Source organism: Salvia hispanica, chromosome 5 (assembly GCF_023119035.1).
Source record: "Salvia hispanica cultivar TCC Black 2014 chromosome 5, UniMelb_Shisp_WGS_1.0, whole genome shotgun sequence".
Taxonomy (NCBI): Eukaryota; Viridiplantae; Streptophyta; class Magnoliopsida; order Lamiales; family Lamiaceae; genus Salvia; species Salvia hispanica.
The window spans coordinates 36,101,509-36,124,799 of record NC_062969.1 but is presented as its reverse complement, the minus strand read 5'-3'; the positions used below and the strand labels follow the sequence as shown (position 1 = coordinate 36,124,799).

Genomic DNA, 23,291 nt, shown 5'->3' with positions numbered 1-23,291 from the left:
ATCATAGAGCTCGTTTCAAGCATGGTTTAATGGTGGATGTTACACCAATCGAGGCATTAACGTTGGAAAAAGTGTGAAATTAAGTGTGCGGGAGCTGAAAAGCATCAGAGCGGCTAAGCATTGGGGCGACTTGATCAATTGGGAAAAGAAGCGGAAAAACTACCCAAAACTGAAGCAAACTGATCAAGCGAAGATAGACAGAGCGACTGGACTGGCAGCTGTATGAGTTGTTCAAGAGAAGTTAAATTAGGAAGCAGCAAGAGATAAGTCATAGGAGAGAGAAAGAAGAATGTCTTCCTATGCAAGGACATTAGTGCCAAATCATGAGGATCTTATCCTAGGGATTGGTGTCCCAAGCCGTCCTATAAATAGTAGAAGAAATGAGACACACATATCACCAACTCGTCACCATTTCACGGCATATCGTCGATCAACACTCATTTCACACCGCAAGCTAGCATGGAGCAAAGAGGATAGCAGTAGCAGAAGGAGATGTTCTACCACTACATCTCTCTCTTCTTCCTCGTCTAGGAAGGAGGAAGCTTAATCTTAAAGAAACTTTTGTTCGTTTATGTTTTCCTAAATCCCGAGGGGTTGATACATTGTTTACTTAGTTTTCAGTTTTGGTTCCCGTTTAATCTCTGAATCTACAGTTGTTTTTAAATTTCGCTCTTAGTTAATTCGTATGCAAGTGGTTCTATCGTTTGATCATTGAATATGATGTTGGAATTTTGGATTTGAGCAGGAGTTGTTGAAGTTTGTTTATGAAATGGAGTTTTTGATGGATGCTGGTTTGGATCTGATGTTTTCTGACTTGGAGCTTGTTTTGTTTAGATTTAGTTCAGTTTGATTTTCGCCGATCGTTTAGATAGTGTTCCAATTTGTGTTAGATATTTAGATCTGCCTGATTTTGGTTAGTCTACGTTTGGTTCTAATTTTGAGAGGTCAGTTGCATGGTGCAGGAGCAGTTTTCTGTTGATATGTTTTTCTTTCGCTTGAATTGCATGGATCTGGTTTAGATTTGTCGCATTTCCTGTTTTACGCTAGATACTTGATGCTCTTTTTATTACCACTAAATAAACCTGCAAGTATACAGAGTATATATAGTATAGCTAAAGGTCAGTACTAGATATTGAACACAGGGAAAACAATCACCAATTGGCTACTTTCTACTAAGCGTCTTTGACTATTTGGAAAACTGAGAGAAATTTGGATTTTTTATGATAAAAACATATTGAAAGCGGTAATAAACAACATTTGCAAATAACACAGAGATGGAAATATGAGATGAGATAATTCTAGGAATATGCGTTCACAGTTATGGTTATACAAATTCCTACTACAATACCCTAGCACAGTTCTTACTTCAGTGGACAAGTCACCTATGTTTTGCCCATGCGGCACAAGCGTACATTACTAATACTAGGGTTGTCAATCCTAGATTCGTAACTCCTAAAAGCTCCTAAGACCCTTGAAAAGTCCTCACTCTCAATTAACAGTGTTGTTTTAAGGGAAGCTAATTGTAGTGTCTACTAAGTGCACCTAACTCGCCAACTTCCTCTCACGATTATGTAGCAAGTTATATTAAATCATTACATAATGTGTCACTCAAACGTAAAGCATTATCCAACAACTTAGGGAAGAAACGAAGTAAAAAAAAACGGATATTAAATAGCAAAACAGAATTGTATAACATAAGTCTGGTTTAGTCTAACTCCAGTTTCTTTTTTTTCTTTTTTTTTTCTTGGTCAAATGGGAACCATGCATTGAAACTTGCCTTATTTCTTTCATCTTGTATTTCATACTTGAGGACAAGTATTGTTTAAGTGTGAGCATTTTGATAAGACTCGTTTCATGCATTTGTTTTGGGTGATATTATACACTAACCGGGTTGATAATTGATACGCTCGGGTTTTGCACTATTTTAAGGTCATTTTGTAGTCCATTTTGAGTGTCAGTAATTTTCAGCATGTACTTTGCTTTTTCTGCATGTCCCCTAGACCTGTCAGTACGATCCACTTTGTCTCTTTTACTTTTCTGCATGCTTTTCCCAGACCCTGGTAGTTTAAGGAAACTTGTCTTGCTTTTTGCTTTATGCTTGTCTGTCCAAATTAGGAAAGCCTTTCAGTTTTAGAACTTTAAAATATCTCAGTTTCTCTAAGTCATGTATGTTCCGTACGCTCTCAGTTCTTAGACCAAGTAGGTAGAGTAAAGTTCTTCTGATCTATTAGATCCAATAGGTAGAGTAAAGTTTTGCTTATCTCTCAGACCCAGTAGTTTTAAGTTCTCGACCCACAAAATTGCGTGGCAGCAGCCAACCCCTTTTTCCCAAAACATCCTCAAATGTAGTTTCGTAGCACCTTCGTCCTCGTGGGATCGATCCTTTACTTCCCTATGCTAAGTTGTAGTATAGTGGGTTGAGGTTTTTGAAGGAACAGAGTGCACCCAACGACCCCTTTCTGATAAGTTTCATGATCTTCTAGCCTCTGAAGTCTAGTCGAATCCTCTGGACCTGTTAGATCGAGTGACACATATCGCACCGCACCCGCACTGCACTCTAGGGACCTGTCAAAATGGCGCTGTTGTCGGGGATAGCATGGTGTTATTTGTGTGTTTGCGAATGTTTTGGTGTAAATAGTTTATTTACTATGTTTTCTTTTGTTTATTTTTTCAGTTTATGAATAGGAGCTACCGGTTCGGACACTGGAACAACTCACCTGGTTGGAGGAGCGCCCAGACTAGTTGGCGGGTCAAGGAAGCGATATTCCCAGTTACCACCAGATCGGGGCTTACAACATGGGATCCAGTTCACCTGAGTTCGGAGAGCGACGAGGAGTCAACTTCGTCAGTTAAGAAGGAACCAAAGTCAACCTCAGAAACAGAGGAGGAAAGCGTTGAAGGTATGGCCAACGCAGGCGACGACGATCCGGATATCGGCTGGCTCACTGCCCATTTAAATGGCGAACCAGCCCAGGCTATCGTCTGTAACCAGCGCCAGAGGGCGATTGACATCAAAACTAATGTGCTGGGTATTCTACCCAATTTCTCGGGTCGGAGGAATGAGTGTCCATATGAATTCCTCAATGAGTTCAGTAAGCTTTGCAGTATTCAGAAGAGGCCCAACGATGCAACAAAGGAGGATTACCGACTACGCGCGATCCCGTTTGCGCTGAAGGGAGAGACTAACAGGTGGTTATTAAAGTTGCCTCCCGACTCGATCCATACGTGGAAGGACTTCAAGTTGGAATTTCTGGATTACTTTTTCCCTTCTAATAAAACAAATGCTCTTAAGAAGGAGATCCAGGAATGCAAGCAGGAATATGATGAATCATTGAGCCAATACTGGTCCAGATTTAAGGGGATGCTCGATGCTTGCCCAAACCACCGGATGATGGAAGCCGAAACCTACTATCTATTCTATGAAGGGGCAAAACCTGAGTCCAAAGATCTGATGAATACCGCTAGTGGAGGAAATTTCACCAAGAGGAAGGTGAGCGAGGCCCGAGAGATACTGGGAAGATTAATTGATGCAAAAAAGGCATACGATTCACCTCGTACCATCCTAAGGAGGGGAAGTGCGGATGCAGTCACAGTGCAAAATAAAGAAATGATGGATGCCTGAGTGGATGCAAGGATGGACGTTAGAATGGAACAGCTGGAGAAGACTATTCTAACTGCCCTAGGGAAGAGCGACTCACCGGGTCCAACAGATAAAGAAAAACAAGCACTGGGTCCGAAGAATGGTTACAATTATTGCGGCTCTCAAGGAGGGATGGATTGTCCAGCCCATATAAATGCTGTAGGAAATTGGAACCAAAATAATCAAAGGCAACAATTGGAACCAGTGGAGAATCAAAGACGCTCAATGGAGGGACAATCCATGCTTCAGGTGGTCCGATGGGAATCAAAATCCTCAACTCCAGATTACTAACTCAGAAGGAAACCAAGGGAACCAACCCAACTGGCCCGGAAGGAATCAAGAGGGACAGGGCAACTGGAATCAAGGAGCACAAGGTAATTGGAGTCAAGGAGGTCAAGGAAATCAACCCAGCTGGAACAATAGGAATCAAAATAACCAGGGAAGCTCATATGTACCCCCACACCAGAGGAACAACAACTATCAGGGACCAGGGAATCAGTACAACAATAACCAAGGAGGTCAAGGAAACTTTCGCCCGCCTCAAGGGGGTGGACCAAATCATAGTCAAGGGCCAAGTGGCAGTCAACCGAACTCTCGGACCCAGAGGAATCTGGATGATATGGTTCATGACCTAGTGAGTTCTCAACAGCACATGCAAAACAACTTGCTGGCAAATAATGACGTGGTCCACAAGCTCCAGGATGCTCAGCAGGAACACAAGGCCGCGATGGATCTAATGTCGAAGCAATTATCTCAGATCGCAACGTCCCTGAGCGACATGCGAGGAAATGAAGGAAGGATTCCAGCCTCAGTAAAGCCACCAGAAAAGGCAAATATCAGCCAAGTTACCCTGAGATCCGGGAAAGCATATGAAGGACCCAAGCTGAAGGAAAATGATGAAATGCCAGTACCGATGAGCGAAGATGATATCCACCCGGTCCAGCAAAAAGAAGAAGTTAGAGCAGAGGATGATATCCAAGCCGGTGACTTGGGAGGATCGTTACCTCGGATGGCTGACCCATTTTTCTTAGACCCGGAGCCTGAGGTAGAAACTGAAAAAGAGAAAGGAGAGGCGGAAGAGCCCTCTAAGGAAGATCCGACCAACGCAGCAAAGAGGATTAAAACCTTTCCCCTACCGAGGGGATGCCAAGAAGAAAAAGGACAACCCCGTGGATTTCATGGAGATCTTTGGGAAGCTGGAGATCAATCTCCCGTTCCTGGAGGCTATGAAGCTCCCCCCGTTCAGCAAATTCATTAAGAAGTTCATTGCGGGAAAGGCAAAATCCGATGGAAAGATCGTGATCGGGGAGAATGTATCTGCAGTAATTCAAAAGAGGATAATGTCGTCGAAGCAAACTGACCCAGGTATGTTTACCTTACCTATCACTATAGGAGGTGTCAGAGTCGAGCATGCTATGTGTGATCTAGGTGCATCTATTAATGTGTTACCGCTTTCCATATATAAAAAACTGGTAGGAGCAAGAATGACTGATACGAACGTGGTGATCCAGTTAGCTGATAGATCATGCATTAGCCCTGAAGGAGTGTTAGAAAATTTGATAGTTCAAGTTCATGATTTTCTATACCCTGCCGATTTCCATGTGATTGACAACGAAACTGCTGAGTCCAGTGGCGTACTTTTGGGAAGACCATTTTTGAGGACCACTAAGACTATAATTGACGTTTTTGATGGCACCATCTGTTTAGATTATAATGGGGAGAAATTCACTTTTAGTATTGATGAAGCTATGAGGAAACCACTTGACATGGAAAACCTCCATTTTGTTGATGTGATTAACCCCCTGGTCCAGGAGTTTCTTGAGACCGAACTATTGCAAGAACAGACTGATACCTCGGAGATGACCGAATCCATGAGGAAAGAAGTTGCAGGATGGTGTGAAGTAGTTATTAAGCAAGGGCTATCTGATGAGGAAATCACAAAGGCAACAATGGATTTTTGTGGCAAGACAGGATCCCCTGGGTCCAAAGGATCAGTCCAACTGGCCAGTGTGGAAAAGTTTCCAGAGTTGGACGAGCGGGTCAAGAAAGGAATGGAGAAGAATCCGTTTCCACCTGAAGTACCCCCTCCAAAGAAAGAGTTGAAGAACCTTCCTCCGGGTCTGAAGTATGCCTACTTGGGCGAAGGTGAATCTCTACCTGTCATAATCAACAACCTTCTGACCCAGGAGTAGGAAGTCAAGCTATTGGAAGTGCTGGGGAGGAACCAGAATGCAATAGGGTGGACTCTATCTGACCTAGTGGGGATCAGTCCCGATCTATGTATGCCCCATATCCGTTTGGAAGAAGGAGCCAAGGCACATCGGGATCTCCAGAGGAAACTCAACCCCAACATGAGAGAGGAAGTCTTAAAGGAAGTATTGAAGCTGCTGGCCCTGGGAATCATATACTCCATTCCCGATAGTGAGTGGGTGAGTCTTGTCTATATGGTGCTGAAGAAATCAGGAATACAAGTAGTCAAGAATGATCGCAACGAGCTTGTGCCCACAAGGTTAGTCACGGGGTGGAGAATGTGCATAGACTACCGGAAACTCAATGCGGCCCCACGCAAGGATCATTTCCCGCTACCCTTCATCAACCAAATGCTAGAAAGGTTGGCGGGAAAGCAATACTTCTGCTTTCTAGATGGCTACAGTGGATACTTCCAAATATATGTCAATCCGGAGGATCAGGAGAAGACCACATTTACCTGCCCCTTTGGAACATACGCCTACCGGAGAATGCCTTTTGGTCTGTGCAACGCACCTGGGACATTTCAGCGATGCATGATGAGCATTTTCTCGGATCTACTGGAAGACTGCATCGAGATATTTATGGATGATTTCACCGTATATGGAGATTCTTTCGAGACTTGCCTGGGGCACCTAGATGTTGTTTTGGAGAGATGCAGGAAGAAGAACCTGGTGCTGAACTATGAGAAATGCCACTTTATGGTCAAGGAAGGGATAGTACTGGGACATATTGTATCCGAGAGGGGCATCGAGGTAGATCAAGCAAAAGTGGAGGTGATCTCTAAGCTTCCACACCCAACGAATCAGAAGGAGATTCGAGGATTCTTGGGGCATGCAGGGTTCTACCGAAGGTTCATTAAGGACTTCGCAAAAATCGCCCAACCCCTGACAAGACTACTCCAGAATGAGGTGGAATTTGAGTTTGATGATAAGTGTAAAAAAATCCTTCCAGCTACTCAAGGATCGTCTGGTCACAGCTCCGATAATCCGCTCGCCCAACTGGGATTATCCCTTCGAGGTAATGTGCGATGCGAGTGACTTTGCAGTAGGAGCAGTGTTGGGCCAGAGGATCGAAGGAAAAAGTTATGTCATATTTTATGCCTCAAAGACTCTCAACCAGGCCCAGAAGAACTTTGACACCACCGAGAAGGAGATGCTGGCTGTAGTGTACTCATTTGAAAAATTCCGACCATATCTACTGGGGTCAAGAGCAATAGTGTTCACTGACCATGCAGCCATTAAATATCTCCTAGCCAAGAAGGAGTCCAAGCCAAGGCTAATCAGATGGGTGTTGCTATTGCAAGAGTTCGACTGGGAAGTTAGATATAAGAGAGGAACCGAGAATAGAGTGGCCGACCATTTAAGCAGAATTACCCAGGGAGAAGATGAGGAAGCCGTCCCTGATGCTTTTCCAGAGGAGCACTTGTATTACTTAGGGAATCCACTAGACCAATCAGATGGGTAGCAGTGTTAGCATTAACTGGCCCCAAGGAGTCAGAGAAACGAAAAGGCAAGCCGAATGATGAGCCTTGGTTCGCGGACCTGGAAAATTATTTAGTTACTGGAGAATTACCTACCGCACAAGAAATCACTAGGGCCCAGAGGATGAAGATTAAAAGTGATTCCAAGTACTACTTTTGGGATGACCCGCACCTCTAGAAGATGGGTCAAGATCAAGTGATAAGAAGGTGTATTCCAGAGTGGGAGCAAAGAGACGTACTAAACCACTGCCATGCACTAGCGTGTGGTGGCCATTTCGGCCCAAGGAAAACGGCAAGAAAGGTTCTGGATAGCGGTTTCTACTGGCCTTCGTTGAATAGGGATGCTTATGAGTTCTGCCAGAATTGTAACAGGTGCCAACTGACCGGAGGGATTTCTATGAGAGATGAGATGCCACAGACTCCTATAATAGTCTGCGAGATCTTTGATGTTTGGGGCATGGACTTCATGGGCCCATTTCCATCCTCGTATGGAAATACGTATATATTGGTTGTTGTGGATTACGTGTCCAAGTGGATAGAAGCCAAGGCTACAAGTTCAAGCGATGCGAAGGAAGTCTCAAAGTTCCTAAAGGCCAATATATTCAACCGATATGGCGTGCCCCGAGCGATCATCTCAGACCAAGGGACTCACTTCTGTAATAGGACGATTGAAGCACTGATGAGAAAATATGGAGTCCACCATCGGTTATCTACTCCGTATCATCCCCAGTCAAATGGGCAGGCTGAAATCTCAAATCGAGAGATCAAGGGCATCCTAGAGAAGACGGTGAATACCTCAAGGAAGGACTGGAGCAAGCGTCTGGGTGATGCCCTCTGGGCCTACAGAACCGCTTACAAGACACCAATAGGAATGTCACCCTACAGATTGGTATTTGGAAAAATGTGCCACCTGCCCGTGGAGATAGAGCACAAAGCGTATTGGGCAGTCAAGGAAATAAATATGAAGGCTCATGCATGTGAGGAAGAGAGGAAGATGCAACTGCAGGAGCTAGAGGAATTGAGGCCGGAGTCATATGATTCGGCCATGTGGTATAAGGAGAGGACCAAACTCTAGCACGACAAAAACCTTCGGGTCAAGGAGCTGCAGGTCGGGCAGAAAATACTCCTTTTTCAGTCAAAGCTCAAGCTCATGTCTGGAAAGCTGAAGTCCAAGTGGATAGGGCCTTACACAATCGTTGGCATTCGACCGCATGGAGCAGTGAAAATTCAGGGAGTCAATGCTAACTCTGTTCCGTTCCTTGTTAATGGTCATAGAGTGAAAGTGTTTAGGGATAGTTCGGAGTTGTGTGAAGTGGAAGAAATTCCACTCCACACACCTTCCACTATTGCCTAGTAAGCCATGTTTAAATATTCTTCGGGAATTACTGGGTCAGGTAGATAGGGTAAAATTTTCGATCAGCTGACTGGACCAGTTAATTCCCAAGAATATTTAAACATTCAGGTGTAAATAACATGAATAAGTTTTTTTTATTAAAATACAAAAAAATATATATATACTTCTAAAACCCAAAAAGATTTTTGAAAATTCTGATCGTCTGTGGAAATGCACAAGTGTGAAAGGCTCATCTCTTTGACCCAGACGTTCAGAAAATTTCGTTATTTTTACTAAGTGTTTCGGATTACCAGGTCAGAGGGAAGTGAGAAAAATCAGGGGGGAGTTTGAATTTTGAATTTCAAAAAGCTGGCGAGGTGTACGGTTGCTTGCGTCAGAGACGCGACCGTTCGCCTGCAGCCAATCATGATATTCCTTTTCTTATTTTTATTTTATTTTCTTTTTTTTTCTTTTCCTTTTATTTCTTTTATTTTCCTTTTAATTTCTTTTTCCTAAAAATAACTTCCCTAAAAACTAATTAATTTCCCTCACCTAAAACTATTTTCTCATAACTCACCATTCCCAAACTTTTCTTTCCCTCTGCAGATCCGAGAACCATCAAACCCACCGCCATTAACCATCGCCGTAAAACACCGTCGTAGACGAAGATGCAGAAAAATCCGGCATCACGCACAACCCGCGGGAAGAACCCGCCAAAAGGAAAGACCACAAAGAAGGTGACGGAGGCGACGAGTTCGACTCCCACGGCCGAGAAAACACCCACGCCGCCACCAGAAGAAAACCCCACTCCGCCGGAAGTTCCACCGCAGCCCATACCGACCGAAGTGCAACCATAGCCAAACATCGGACAAGACAACCCCGCCGAGGCGAAATCCGACGAAGCGGAACCGGATCCCGAGGAAATCATACAAGAATTCATGAGGAAGTACGGGAAGGGGCCGAAGGCGAGCAAATTCTTCGCATAAATGTCGGAGGCATGCCGAAAACAAGAAGAGGTAATTCCTGCCCTAACCCCGCTTACAATTCCACCAAGACCCCAAACCTTAATCGAGACACCCACTACACAAGCCTTACCCACACACCCAGAAAACCCCCAAATTTTACCCGAAGTCCAAGTGGAATAGGGCCTTACACAATCGTTGGCATTCGACCGCACGGAGCAGTGGAAATTCAGGGAGTCAATGCTAACTCTGTTCCGTTCCTTGTTAATGGTCATAGAGTGAAAGTGTTTAGGGATAGTTCGGAGTTGTGTGAAGTGGAAGAAATTCCACTCCACACACCTTCCACTATTGCCTAGTAAGCCATGTTTAAATATTCTTCGGGAATTACTGGGTCAGGTAGATAGGGTAAAATTTTCGATCAGCTGACTGGACCAGTTAATTCCCAAGAATATTTAAACATTCAGGTGTAAATAACATGAATAAGGTTTTTTTATGAATATACAAAAAAATATATATATACTTCTAAAACCCAAAAAGATTTTTGAAAATTCTGATTGTCTGTGGAAATGCACAAGTGTGAAAGGCTCATCTCTTTGACCCAGACGTTCAGCAAATTTCGTTATTTTTACTAAGTGTTTCGGATTACCAGGTCAGAGGGAAGTGAGAAAAATCAGGGGGAAGTTTGAATTTTGAATTTCAAAAAGCTGGCGAGGCGTACGGTTGCTTGCGTCAGAGACGCGACCGTTCGCCTGCAGCCAATCATGATATTCCTTTTCTTATTTTTATTTTATTTTCTTTTTTTTTCTTTTCCTTTTATTTCTTTTATTTTCCTTTTAATTTCTTTTTCCTAAAAATAACTTCCCTAAAAACTAATTAACTTCCCTCACCTAAAACTATTTTCTCATAACTCACCATTCCCAAACTTTTCTTTCCCTCTGCAGATCCGAGAACCATCAAACCCACCGCCATTAACCACCGCCGTAAAACACCGTCGTAGACGAAGATGCAGAAAAATCCGGCATCACGCACAACCCGCGGGAAGAACCCGCCAAAAGGAAAGACCACAAAGAAGGTGACGGAGGCGACGAGTTCGACTCCCACGGCCGAGAAAACACCCACGCCGCCACCAGAAGAAAACCCCACTCCGCCGGAAGTTCCACCGCAGCCCATACCGACCGAAGTGCAACCACAGCCAAACATCGGACAAGACAACCCCGCCGAGGCGAAATCCGACGAAGCGGAACCAGATCCCGAGGAAATCATACAAGAATTCATGAGGAAGTACGGGAAGGGGCCGAAGGCGAGCAAATTCTTCGCATAAATGTCGGAGGCATGCCGAAAACAAGAAGAGGTAATTCCTGCCCTAACCCCGCTTACAATTCCACCAAGACCCCAAACCTTAATCGAGACACCCACTGCACAAGCCTTACCCACACACCCAGAAAACCCCCAAATTTTACCCGAAACCCTAACTCAAGAGACGAACCCCCCACACATTATTCCTCAAACAGAAACTAAGCCCCATGCCGAACCCCTTGTAAATATAGAAGAAACTGATGATGAGGAGGGTGATAGGATGGATACGGAGGAATTAGAGAGAGAGGAGGGAGGGGGTAGTCTAGGTGAGCAAAAAGAAACACCGGATGAAGAGGCCGCTGGGTCAGGGAACGAAGCGGAAAAAGAGGAGGGTGAAGATGGAGGGGAGGGTGACAAAGTAGAGGGAGTGGAGCAAGAAGAAACAGAGGATGTGGAGGAGACGGAGGAACAGGGTGTAGAGGAGACTGAGGATGATGGGAAGGGTAGTGAGGGCATCCTAGGTGAAGAAGATGAGGCAGTTGTTGACAAGGAGGCTGAGAAGGAAGGTGAGAGGGTTGATGAGGAAGTTTCTGTTGAGGAGACTGGGGAGGAAGAAAAGGCTAAAGGAGAGGATGTTGAGAAGGAGGAAGAAAGAGACAGCGATGAACAAAATGCCGAGAAAGTGTGTGAAGAGATAGAGACTGACATCGTCGTGATAGACGATATAACTACTGATGACCAAGGGACACCAACTGATGAGAGGCTGACGAGGAGGCACTCCCGTCGTAATAGGAAGCAAGTGGATGAGGCAGAGGCAGGCAGGCCCGAGCGCCTAAGGCTGGAGGACACAGAGGAGGCAGGGGATGATATCCCCCTGGTCCAGGAGACTGTGGCAGCCGAGAAGGAAATCTCTCTGGAGGCTATGGAGACGAGATACGAGGCGGAAAGGAAAAGGAAGGGGAAGCATACTGCTAAGCCCCAACAGAAGAAATCTCGCCCCGCAAACACCACTGTGGTGATTAGCGAGCCGGAGGCGATCCGTGTGCCGTTTGCCCATCCAAATGAAGAAGAAGAGGCTGAGATACCAGCCATGGAGGAGAGCCCGTTCGAGACGATGGAGGTCCTTGTGACCAAAAGGTTGTTGGAAGCCATGGTCCAGTTTGAGGACCCAAAGCTGCAGAAGGCGTGCGATGGCCGAGCCACGAATGGAAAGTCGGCAAAATCCGGAAAGAAGCTGTGCCTCTCGGACCTAGAGGAACTGGGAGTGGAGAAGAAGTTCATCTCCTACTTCAAAAGCATCGGGTTTGAGTGGCTTCTCAACCACAGCAACGCGGAGGTACCAGTGGCTCTGGCGAAGGAGTTCTTCACGTCCTTCAAGTTCAAGCAATCTACAGATCTTGATGCAGACACAATCTCCTTCAGGCTGTTCAACGAGGAGATGGAAATGAGTATAAGGGAGTGGTCGTTGAGACTGGGACTACTGACACCCGAAGAGGAGGAAGAAGGAGCGTGGAATGAGAGAGAGATCGGCGCACCCAAGTATACAGCAGGCTTTGATGCTGAGGAAGCCTGGAGGATGGTTGCCCACAAAAAGGTGGCCAGGTTCAAGACAAGCTCATCGAAGGGGATACACATCACTGACCCTGTACTCCGAATGGCACAAGTATATATCGGGTACAATCTCTTGGGTCAAGTGGGTGCAACCCTCACTACTCCAGAGCTGTATTTCATGTGGTGCATGCTGAACAACGTGAAAGTCCACCTCGCCTCCAGAGAAATGTGTCAATGAAGATAGCCAACTCGGTCACCAACCTGCCAATGTGTAGCGACCCAGGATACTTCGATCTCCCGTTCTTCTTCAACAAGGGATTGACGATAATGAAGGATGGCGTGTTGAGATTTTACGAAGTAGGGAAAGCTGACGGAGTGAAGATAAAGACAGAGAGGGCAGATGAAGAAGGTGATGAGAAAGTGGCAAGTGAAGGGTGGCAGACAAGGATGGAAGAAACAATGTTGAAGCTGGGAGCAAATACGGTGCAGCAACAGGAGATCTTGCTGAAGCTGCACCAGGAGGCGGTAACTCAAAGGGAGATAATGGCCGCGCAAGCTGACAAGATGGCCCAGGCCGTGGAGACAATGATGAAAATGGTCACCGTGGTTGACCAGAAGATCCTCCGGGCCCAGCAGCCGCGCATGCCTCCGAAGTTGCCCATAGAATCTAGGCAGCTAACCCCAGGAGTCACCCCAGAGAAGCCAGCCTCCGGCGCCCAGGGAATGCCACCAGAGAAGAAGAGAAAGGACAGCGAGACCACCACCAGTGTACCAGAAAAGAAGAGGAAGGACAGTGAGACCACCACCAGCGTACCAGTGAAGAAGGATACCCCCAGGCCAGGGGAACAGAAGGCCAAGAAGGATGATGAACCAAAGCCCAGCCAGAAGAAAGCAAAGACGGTGCCCAAGAAGTCTGGTCCCACGGGGGACCAGAGCCAGAATTGACCCCCCCCATAACCAAGTAATTTTAAATTTCAGTTTTTTTTTTGTCTTTTTATGTTTTAGTTCGTTTTTTACAAAGCATGCCCGTTTTTTTTATGTGTCTGTAAATATTTGTCCGTTAGCTATCTTCTCCCACTTAGCTCGATGCTCGGTCTAAGTGTGAGAAGTTTGTTTTCTTTTTATATATAGCATGCTTTGGTGTCTGTTTAATTGTATATCTTCTCCCACTTAGCCCGATTCTCGGTCTAAGTGTGAGAAGTTTGTTTTTACATAATATGTGTTTTGTGAGTTTGTTAAGTGTCGCACTAACTTAGCCCTATTTTCCACTTCACCAAAAAATGCTTGGGGACAAGCATGGTGAAGTGGGAGGGGGGAGGGAGTTAGTGTCAATTATGTGCGTCTGTTTACTAGGTCTAGGAGTTAGTAGTAGTCAGTTAGTAGGAAATTATGTGCTTATGCATAACTGGTGAATAGAAAGCAAAGCCCCTTAGTGAGAGTGATTGAAGAGGGAATGCATGTCAACTTTGATGCCCTTTTCCTTAATAAATCAAAGTCGGTTTGGATAAAGTAAGGACGATAGAATATGCCTCGACTAATCTAGTTGTGAAGCCCTCCATAAAAGTGAGTTATAAGCCTTAAACACTTCATACTAATACAAAATGAGAGGGCTGCCACTTGATGCTTAGGGAAAGAACTTAGAAGGAGAAAAATTTTGGTGATAGAAGTAACCTCTCGGGCCTAGGGGAAGGGTACTGGAGGTATAAGCTGGACGAAGTCCAGGGTCTAGAAAAAAAAAGGGGAGGAATAAACTGGAACAAGGTCCAGATAAAAAAAATAATATATATATTTTGGAGTTATAAGCTGGACGAAGTCCAGGGAGGTATAAGCTGGACGAAGTCCAGGAGGGAAGGAGAAAATTATAATAAGAGCTAAGACAAGGGAACTCTCTGACCCGAGGCATCAGTGGTATAGCACTATAAGAGCGAACGATCCTAACATCCCTGGTGAGGAATGAGTGATCGAGCGAATCCAACAGTTAGTGAAGTTAGGGGCTATCTTGACAAACTGACAAGCCGATTAGATAGAAGAAGGGAAGGGGAAGATTCGGAGACTGTAGGTTCTTGAATTGACCTTAATCTTGTGGGGATGGCTGCTAGAAAATAAACCAGTTTATGCAATTATGTGTTTAAGTGTTAATATGTGTTTTTATCTGTTTTCTTTGTCTAAGTCCTTTAGCGTCTAGGTCTAGTAGTTTGAGTCTTTTTCCTTTTTTTTAGTAGAGTCGGTTAAGGGGAAACCATGCATTGAAACGTGCTTTATTCCTTTTTCTTGTCTTCATACTTGAGGACAAGTATGGTTTAAGTGTGAGCAGTTTGATAAGGCTCGTTTCATGCATCGGTTTTAAGGTTAAAATTCTGTGCATTTGGGGCGCTAATGTGCATTATTGAGTTCAGGTGCGTAGTAAATCTGCCGGACCTAGGAGTTGCTGTTACCGGACCTGGCAGATGCAAAAGAGATGAAATTGAAGCAAAAATCAAAAGTCGTCGTTCGGACCTGGGAGAATCAAAAGTTGGCGACGGGAGCAGAATGAGGCGAGAGCAGATTATTTTAAAGAAGTCTTACTCAAGGGCAAGAGCGTAAAATCACCAGAGGGATACCCTAGGGATCAAAGCCTCACATATATAAGGAGCTCAACCTTGAAGAACAAGACAGTCACGGCGAGCCACTTCTACGCTCTCCTAGCTCTAGTTCTAGTTCCATACTTCAAATTTTCATTTCGTATTGCTGTGCACTTGGACATGGAGGATTCTGGCCACCGTGGTTCTCATCGTCATCGTTATTTTGTTGTGTAACACCGCCTTGTGAAGGCGAAGAAACAATTCTATTTGCTTTCGTTTAGTACTTTGTGGTTCTTAAGTTCGCAACTCTAGTTTCCGACTTTGATCTACTGGATTCAGACTTATTTCTAGTTATTATGGAAGTTTATGTTTGCTTTTGGTTGGATATCTCTGAGTTTATGTTCATCTCTTGTTTTTAGCTTTCGTTTTTGTTTGTTGTTGGATGTTTGGAGCTGAGATCTGTTGGTTTGTTGTTGGAGGTTGGGGATTTGCATATGGAGATGTTTGGATTTGTTGAATCGTGGTGTTTTGGAGTTGAAGTTTCGCATATTTGGTGCTTGATGTTTACGTTGTGCATGATTATGGCTATTTACTTTCTGTTTCTGCATCCTTTAGGTCCAGTAGCGTAGATCTGTTAGTTTAGGCTTTAATTTCTCGTTTTAAGTTTAGATCTAAAGTTTGCTCTGTTTTCATGGTGTTTAAAACTCTATTTTCTCTGCTATTCTCGTTTGATTCCCGAAGAAGATGAAGTTGTTGGTAGTTAGAACCAGATCTGCTTTATGTCAGTACTTTTCAGCATGTACTTTGCTTTTTCTGCATGTCCCCTAGACCTGTCAGTACGATCTGCTTTGTCTCTTTTACTTTTCTGCATGCTTTTCCAGACCATGGTAGTTTAAGGAAATCTGTCTTTACTTTTCGCTTTATGCTTGTCTGTCCAAATTAGGAAAGTCTGTCTAGTTAAGTTTACTCCAGTTGTTTTAGAACTTTAAAATATCTCAGTTTCTCTAAGTCATGTATGTTCCGTACGCTCTCAGTTCTTAGACCCAGTAGGTAGAGTAAAGTTCTTCTGATCTATTAGACCCAATAGGTAGAGTAAAGTTTTGCTTATCTCTCAGACCAAGTAGTTTTAAGTTCTCGACCCACAAAAATTGCGTGGCAGCAGCCAACCCCTTTTCTTTCCCAAAACATCCTCAAATGCAGTTTCGTAGCACCTTCGTCCTCGTGGGATCGATCCTTTACTTCCCTGTGCTAAGTTGTAGTATAGTGGGTTGAGGTTTTTTTTGAAGGAATAGAGTGCACCCAACGACCCCTTTCTGATAGTTTCACGATCTTCTAGCCTCTGAAGTCTAGTCGAATCCTCTGGACCTGTTAGATCGAGTGACACATTATGAAGCTTTGGTTTATTTTCATGTTGATGATGTTATTTATTCGTGTTTCTTGGATGCTTTTCGCAATTGATAGTTTAGATGTTTAGATCCATGTAGCTTAGCTCTGTAGCCCTGACGGAGGAATTGACAACTCCGACGTCGGGATTACATTTCATTTCATACTTTCTTAGTTAGCTTACTTTAAGCTCCCTTACTCAGTTTTCATGTTTAAAGTTCAAGTTTCCCACACTAGTAATTAGGTCCATATTCAAGTGCTTAAGGCGTGGTGGCTAACACCAAACCTGTGTCGTAGAAACAATCTTGAGTAGGTCCATGGTCTTTGTGGGTCGACTCCTCTCTTGCCGCTTATACTTGGTAATATTTGTTGCAAAAGTGGGAAACTATAAATCTTGTTGAAAGGAGGAACACGTGCCTACGACACACGTGCAAAAATTCCTCTCTTCAAATGTATGTGAGATGTGGACTGTTCTCATGGTACTAATAATTTCCCCCTAATATAATTGGGCTTTGCTGTATCATTTTTTATACGAATTCACCATTATATCATTGGGCTTTGGAGTACATTTTTATATACGAGCCATGATTTTATCGCTATAAAAATTGTGACCTTATTTGACGGTACTTAAGAAAATAACTCTATTGGTTTCGCACTTTACTGAGCACACGTCGAACACATTAATCAACATCTCGCTATTTATCCAAGCCTACACCAACTCTGGGTGGTACGTTACCGAGTGATACAATGTACTTGGTAATTGACACATTCCTTGGAACTGTCCACCCCGAGTAACCATCTTCTCATCAGAAGCAGGGTTAGTGACCGAGCCACTCTTCACTCGACACTGTTAATTAGGTAAATAAATACTCATGTCTTAAAAAAATAGACAAACTAGTAATGACACAGGTTTTAATGTGTAATTTGTAGATAGATGAGAAAAGATAGCGGAAATAGTGTTAGTAAATTGTGGGGTCCACAATATTAGTGGTGTGTAATTGGTTAAAAACTTTTCATATTTACACCTGCTCTAATTTGAGGGAGAATCCAAAATGGTAAATGTAGTTCTGTTGGAGGCTTCACAAAATCCGTTAAAACGCTTAGTAATAGAACCGTTTGTTTTCTTGTCACGTGTGTGTAGTTCAGTTTGTTAACACATACACAATCATCAGTGTTATAAAAACCGGACCAGACCGGCTGGTTGGACCGGTTCGCGTTTGTTGACACACACACACACACAATGTTTTAAAAACCGGACCGGACAGGCCAGTCGGACCGGTGTCCGGTTCATCAATTAAAACCGCGACGAATCGGCTAGCCGGTCGCTAGCCAACCATTGCGGATGCTCTAAGTGCAACTCCATTACCACTATATCACTTCAATTAGTGTGGCATAACAATAACTTTAATTATTCTTATAATCAATGAATAAATTTTCATTCATTCTATGATTAATTATTATTTTTATAAATTGATTAATTCATTGTAATTAATTGTAAATAAAATATGTTAATTAAATTTGTTATTTAATAAACTTTAATAATAATTTATTACACTAAATTTAAATATTGTCATATATATATTTAATTAAATATAAGTTTTAATATATTAGGTATATATTTATATAATTTATATTTATATTTCTTCAAAATTTAATTATACTTATCATCAATTAAGTTTAATAATATTTTTTTCCACTAAATTACATAAAAATATATTTGAATTTGATAAAAACTACATTTTGTTATATAATAAATTTGATATATTTATATAATATATAATTAATTAGGAGGGTAATCAATTGCTAACTTAACCTTTAATTGCTAACTCCAACTAATTTAAAACCATAAGATATGTAGAGATCTAGTAGTTTATAAATTGCTATGTGTAATTTCTTTTTATTATTATTTAAAACTACCAAAATTATGATTTTGAATCAAAATGTCGATATAGTGTATTAATTATTAAACATATCAATACGATTCATTGAAAATGTCGACACAATTTAGCATTGACATTTTAAAAGTTGGTTATAACTAACTTTTTGTTAATTGACACTAATATCCCCTAATTGACATTTTTTGTGCTTCGTATTGATATTCTTAGATGAATGATTTTGTGCATTACTTTAATGATACAAGACATATCATTTAGATGTAGTTAGCAATTTAAGAATTAGTTAGCAATATAACACACCCTTATATAATTATATATGCTACAGTAAAACGGTCTGACCACTGGTCGGACCGTTCCGACCAGTTGAACCATGAACCAATAGCTTCGCTGGTTCGCTTGCCAGTCCGGTTTTTAAAACATTGCACACAATCATCAATAAGAGTTTTTTATTTGGTTTTCTTAAATCAAGATTGTTCCATCACTTGTTTTCTTGTTCTTAGTTCTATTCTTGTTGATTATTGTGGCGCGTAATTGCATACAATTTCATTTTGTGAACTGTGACATTAGATATGTAAATCTAAATAATAAACGAACCAGCAACATGTCCTCTTTATTAATAATACTATAAAATTTACTAGTAAAACATATTATGATATGGAGTGAGTTGCGACAACTATGGTCATTACACATACATACACAATTTTATCATCATATTGTGATTGGTAAAAACTTCACTTTCTTACTCTAGGAGTGATAAGTAACGGTCCATTAGTCACCGGAGCTGACCAATCGAAAAAATAAACCAACGTCGCCACCACTAGTGCAACAATCTTGGTAGCCATGCTAATTCCGGGGGCAAATTCTCCTCCCCGATACGAACGGAAGAAACTCAAAATTGTTCCCTTTAAAGTCGATGGGCGAGCCAAGAAATCTCTCTGGTCGGTAGTGCAGAGGGTCGTCCCATAGTGTCGGATCGCGCCCAATCTCCCACACATTGATGAGAACCTGGGCGTGGCGTGGGACGGTATAGTTCATGACGAGACAGGCCGTGTAGGCGCGGTGGGTGAGCATCAACGGGGCCGGAGGATGCAGCCTCAACATCTCCTTAATACACGCTTGGAGGTATGGTAGATTGTCGATTTTGGAGGCTATTGTAGTGAGTGAATCTTGACCGCCGAATGTAGCGTCCAGTTCTTGTCTGAGTTTAGCTATGGAATGTGGTGATGTGAGAAGCTCCGTTATTGTTTTGATGATGGTTAAACTTGTTGTGTGTATACCACCTGAGAACAGATCTTGTGGTGGTGGCATAGATTATGTATGTGTGTGTGTTATGCTATTTAGTCATTTACTAACATCAAGACTGTGTTGAACAACATCCTAATAAGATAAATCGGAGTTCATTATATGAACTAATAACAAGCTTATAATGAACTCTGAATTTTAAATTAAGTCAGATGAAGTCATTGTTTTTAATCTCTGAATTCCCTATAATGAACTATATTAGAGTCAAGCTAAATACATAATCCTCTATCCCATAAGAGCATGCACTATTTCCTTTTTAGTTCGTCCCACAAAAGTATACACTTTCTAATTTTGAAAATTCTTTTTTCTCTAATGAGGTGAGACTCATTCTCCACCAACAATAATTTAATTACTTTTGCTTTCTTGTATATCTTTTTTATTTTACAATTATGTAGTAATCTTGTGTCTAATCAAAAGTGCATACTCTTATCAAACGGAAGGGAATATAAGGCAACAAAGCGTACTAAATAAAAGACCTACTCATAATTGATGCTCACATAAGTCCAAAATATATAGTACTTCCTACATCCCATTATATGTGACACATTTATTTTGTGCACAATTCTTTTTGTAATTGAGTTATGTGGTTAAATAAATAGAGAATATAGTAGAAATGAGAAATCAATAGAGAGAAAAAGTAGAAGAAATGATAAAGCTAGAGAGAGATAGGGTATTATTTTTTTACTATAAAAAGAAATGTGTCACATATAGTTGGATAGGCCAAAAAAAATACGCGTCACTTATAATGAGACGGAGGGAGTTCAAGTATGATGCATAACATATTTCTCTACAAAATAAAATAGATTGAAAAGGGGTGATACCATACCTCTAACAAGTGATTAATTTGATCATCACCAAAACCTCTGGAAATAAGTGTGTCCAAAAAATCACAGTGCTTCAATTCCGAGACTCTCCTCTCCCTAACAATAGGCTCCCATATTCCCCACGTCCTCTTCGAACATTCCATATATATCCTTCGCAAACCCCGAGGATCGAACACCCTCAAAAACGGGTACAAATCCGACAAATCCTTAGCATCGAACGCTTCACCGATCCCTTTCAAAACATCCGCCATCGGATTCTCCCCAAACCCAACCACCAAATCTCTCAAAAAATAAACATTGCTAAACATATTAACCATCGTCGCCCAAACCATCTCCCCCACATTCACCACACCTCGCTTCAGCCTCATCTCCGCCACCAGCTCCGCCGCCTTCTCCTCCCTCGCGCGGCCATTCCGATCCAGCGCCGCAGCCGCAAAGAGCTCTGCGCGGCAAAGTGCGCGGAGGCTCTTCCAGTGGCGGCTGGTGGAGTTGGCCCAGAACGACATGGTGTCGATCTGGGCCGGCGTTCTTGGCACGGCGTGGGGGACGAACCGCCCCGAGAGATGGCGGTCGTTGGCCTTGAGGATTTCGGCGGCGGCGGCCGGGGAGGATCCGACGATGAGGTGTTGTGTTCCGAGCTTGATGTGCATGATAGGGCCGTGGGTTTGGGCGAGATTTGCTAAGGAGATGTGAAGAGGTTTGTGGGTGAGGAGATGATTGATGTTGCCTATGATTGGCCATGGATTTGGGCCTGGTGGGAGTGGTGGAGCAGCTTCAGATTTTTTGAGTAAGAAGAAGAGAGCGATGGCGATCAATAGGGTAATTGTCAAAAGATTAATGCCATTGCCTTCTAAATTCAAGAAATATTCATCCATATCCATGTTTAATTGCGACTGTGAGATTAATATTTCTCACTTCTCTCACTATCTTAAATACAATTCAGTGTGTGTTTCGGTTGTTGAATTGGAAAGGATTGGAGAGATGTCAACCTATATCTTTGATATATTTACAAACATAGGGGGACAAAACTTGAACTGGGTCGTGTTTGGTATGATGAAATTAAGACTAATGCGTGTGATTATACACCAATCTCAAAGATAAGGAATCTGAAGATTTAACCTGTCGTTTGGTATATTTACAAAAATATGGAAACAAAACTTGAACTGGGTCGTGTTTGGTATAATGAAAATAAGACGATTGTGTGTAACACCTTTTTTGTCGGTAAGGCTAACGAGCTACACCACCCTTAACTACTCCTCTAGTTTCCATTTAAATATCTCATATTTGTTCGGTGCAAATTTTGAGTTATTTTTAGAGGTCTCCACGGTTCAAACCCTCTCTAAAAAATTCAAAAATGAATTTCACCGATGTCATTGCGGAAGCGGAGTGCGAAGAACAAGAATACTATGAACAATATCGTGCTGTCTATGAAGCCTATGTCACCGCCAATACCCCCGCCCCTCCACTTCGACCAACTAGATCAATTCACTGCTACATCCCTCGTGACCGGGAGGGAGCCAACAAAAGGCTCGTTGCCGACTATTTGTTCGATCAGCCGCGGTTTTCAGAAGATTACTTTCGGCGCCGTTTTTGCATGTCAAAACGGTTGTTTATGCGTATTATCAACAAATTTCCGCCCGTGTTGAATACTTTCAATCACTTAGAGACGCAACCGGTCGGAAAAGTCTCTCGGCGTTACAGAAGTGTACTTGTGCCATCCGACAACTTGCTAATGGGCAAACGGATGACCTCTTCAACGAGTATTTGCATGTGGGTGAGTCAACTGGAATCTTATTCCTCAAAAATTTTTGCGACATCGTTCGTTCTGCTTTCGGTGAGGAATTCCTTTGGGCACCCACCACCGAAGATTGTCAAAAACAGTCAACGGTTTTTCCGGTATGCTTGGCAGCATTGACTGCATGCATTGGAAGTGGAAGAATTTCCCGACTGCTTGGAGGGGGCAATACTTAAGCGGCCATAATGGCAGCGGCCCAACGCTTATCCTTGAAGCGGTCGCCGACTACCACCTATGGATTTGGCATGCATATTTCGGTGTTGTCGGATCCAACAACGACTTGAACGTGACCTATTCTTCACCACTCTTCAATGATGTTTTGAATGGTGTAGCACCAGCGATCGACTTCACCGTCAACGGAAATGCATACCACATGGTTTACTATCTCGCCGATGGTATCTACCCAAGGTGGTCGACTTTCGTGAAGTTGTTCAGCAATCCGGAAGATCCGAGACGGATTCTTTTTGTGCAGCGTCAAGAGTCTGCTCGAAAAGATGTCGAAAGAGCTTTTGAGGTCCTTCAAGCCCGATTCAACATTGTGAAGGCCCCGTCTCGGTTGTGGTACGTTAAGAATATCACCGACATCATGTACACGTGTATTATCTTGCACAACATGATTATAGCTGACGAAGGACCGAGGACGGCTAACTTTTAAGACGAGGATGAAGCCGGAAGCTTAACCGCGAGGTCTCCCCCACGCCGAGGTGTGCATACGTGATGCACTATTTTTTAGCACTATTAATACCTGCAAGTATACATAATAGAAATAGTGTAGCCAAAGGTCAGTACCGGATATCGAACACAGGGAAGGCAAACACAAACTGTCTATCTTCTACTAAGACTCAATTACTATATGGAGAACCGAGAGAATTTTTGAAAACTTTTGAAAACAGAAAACAATTAAAAGCAAATAACAACTAGATACAAATAAACACACAGATAAACGATAGAGATAAGGGAATTCCAGGGATTATATTTCTTAAAACTCGGGCCCGATCAAAGTGTGACAAAATTTATGG

The 23,291-nt window shown here is 42.8% G+C and overlaps 2 protein-coding genes across 2 annotated transcripts; one reads left to right on the top strand and one right to left on the bottom strand.

Annotated features, from left to right (window-relative positions):
- The first annotated feature begins 3,646 nt into the window (after positions 1-3,646).
- LOC125189942 lies at positions 3,647-5,832 on the top strand. Its single transcript, XM_048087159.1, has 4 exons — positions 3,647-3,743; positions 3,890-4,014; positions 4,080-4,595; positions 4,690-5,832. Exons 1-4 carry the CDS (start codon positions 3,647-3,649, stop codon positions 5,830-5,832), a joined length of 1,881 nt encoding a protein of 626 aa, XP_047943116.1.
- A 13,461-nt stretch (positions 5,833-19,293) lies between these two features.
- On the bottom strand, positions 19,294-21,358 carry LOC125189941 (corytuberine synthase-like). The gene is made up of 2 exons (XM_048087157.1): positions 20,480-21,358; positions 19,294-19,559 (listed from the first exon to the last, which is right to left on the bottom strand). The coding sequence occupies exons 1-2, from the start codon at positions 21,356-21,358 to the stop codon at positions 19,500-19,502; spliced, it is 939 nt and encodes a 312-aa protein (XP_047943114.1). The 3' UTR covers positions 19,294-19,499.
- Between the last annotated feature and the right edge of the window lie 1,933 nt (positions 21,359-23,291).

Coding starts and splice junctions, on each gene's coding strand:
- LOC125189942 (XM_048087159.1), top strand. CDS start 3,647: ATGGAACAGCTGGAGAAGACTATTCTAACTGCCCTAGGGAAGAGCGAC. Junction 4,015..4,079: donor CTGGAATCAAGGAGCACAAG/GTAATTGGAGTC, acceptor CAAAATAACCAG/GGAAGCTCATATGTACCCCC. Junction 4,596..4,689: donor CGGTCCAGCAAAAAGAAGAA/GTTAGAGCAGAG, acceptor AGCCTGAGGTAG/AAACTGAAAAAGAGAAAGGA.
- LOC125189941 (XM_048087157.1), bottom strand. CDS start 21,358: ATGGATATGGATGAATATTTCTTGAATTTAGAAGGCAATGGCATTAAT. Junction 19,560..20,479: donor AAATTAATCACTTGTTAGAG/GTATGGTATCAC, acceptor CACATTCCATAG/CTAAACTCAGACAAGAACTG.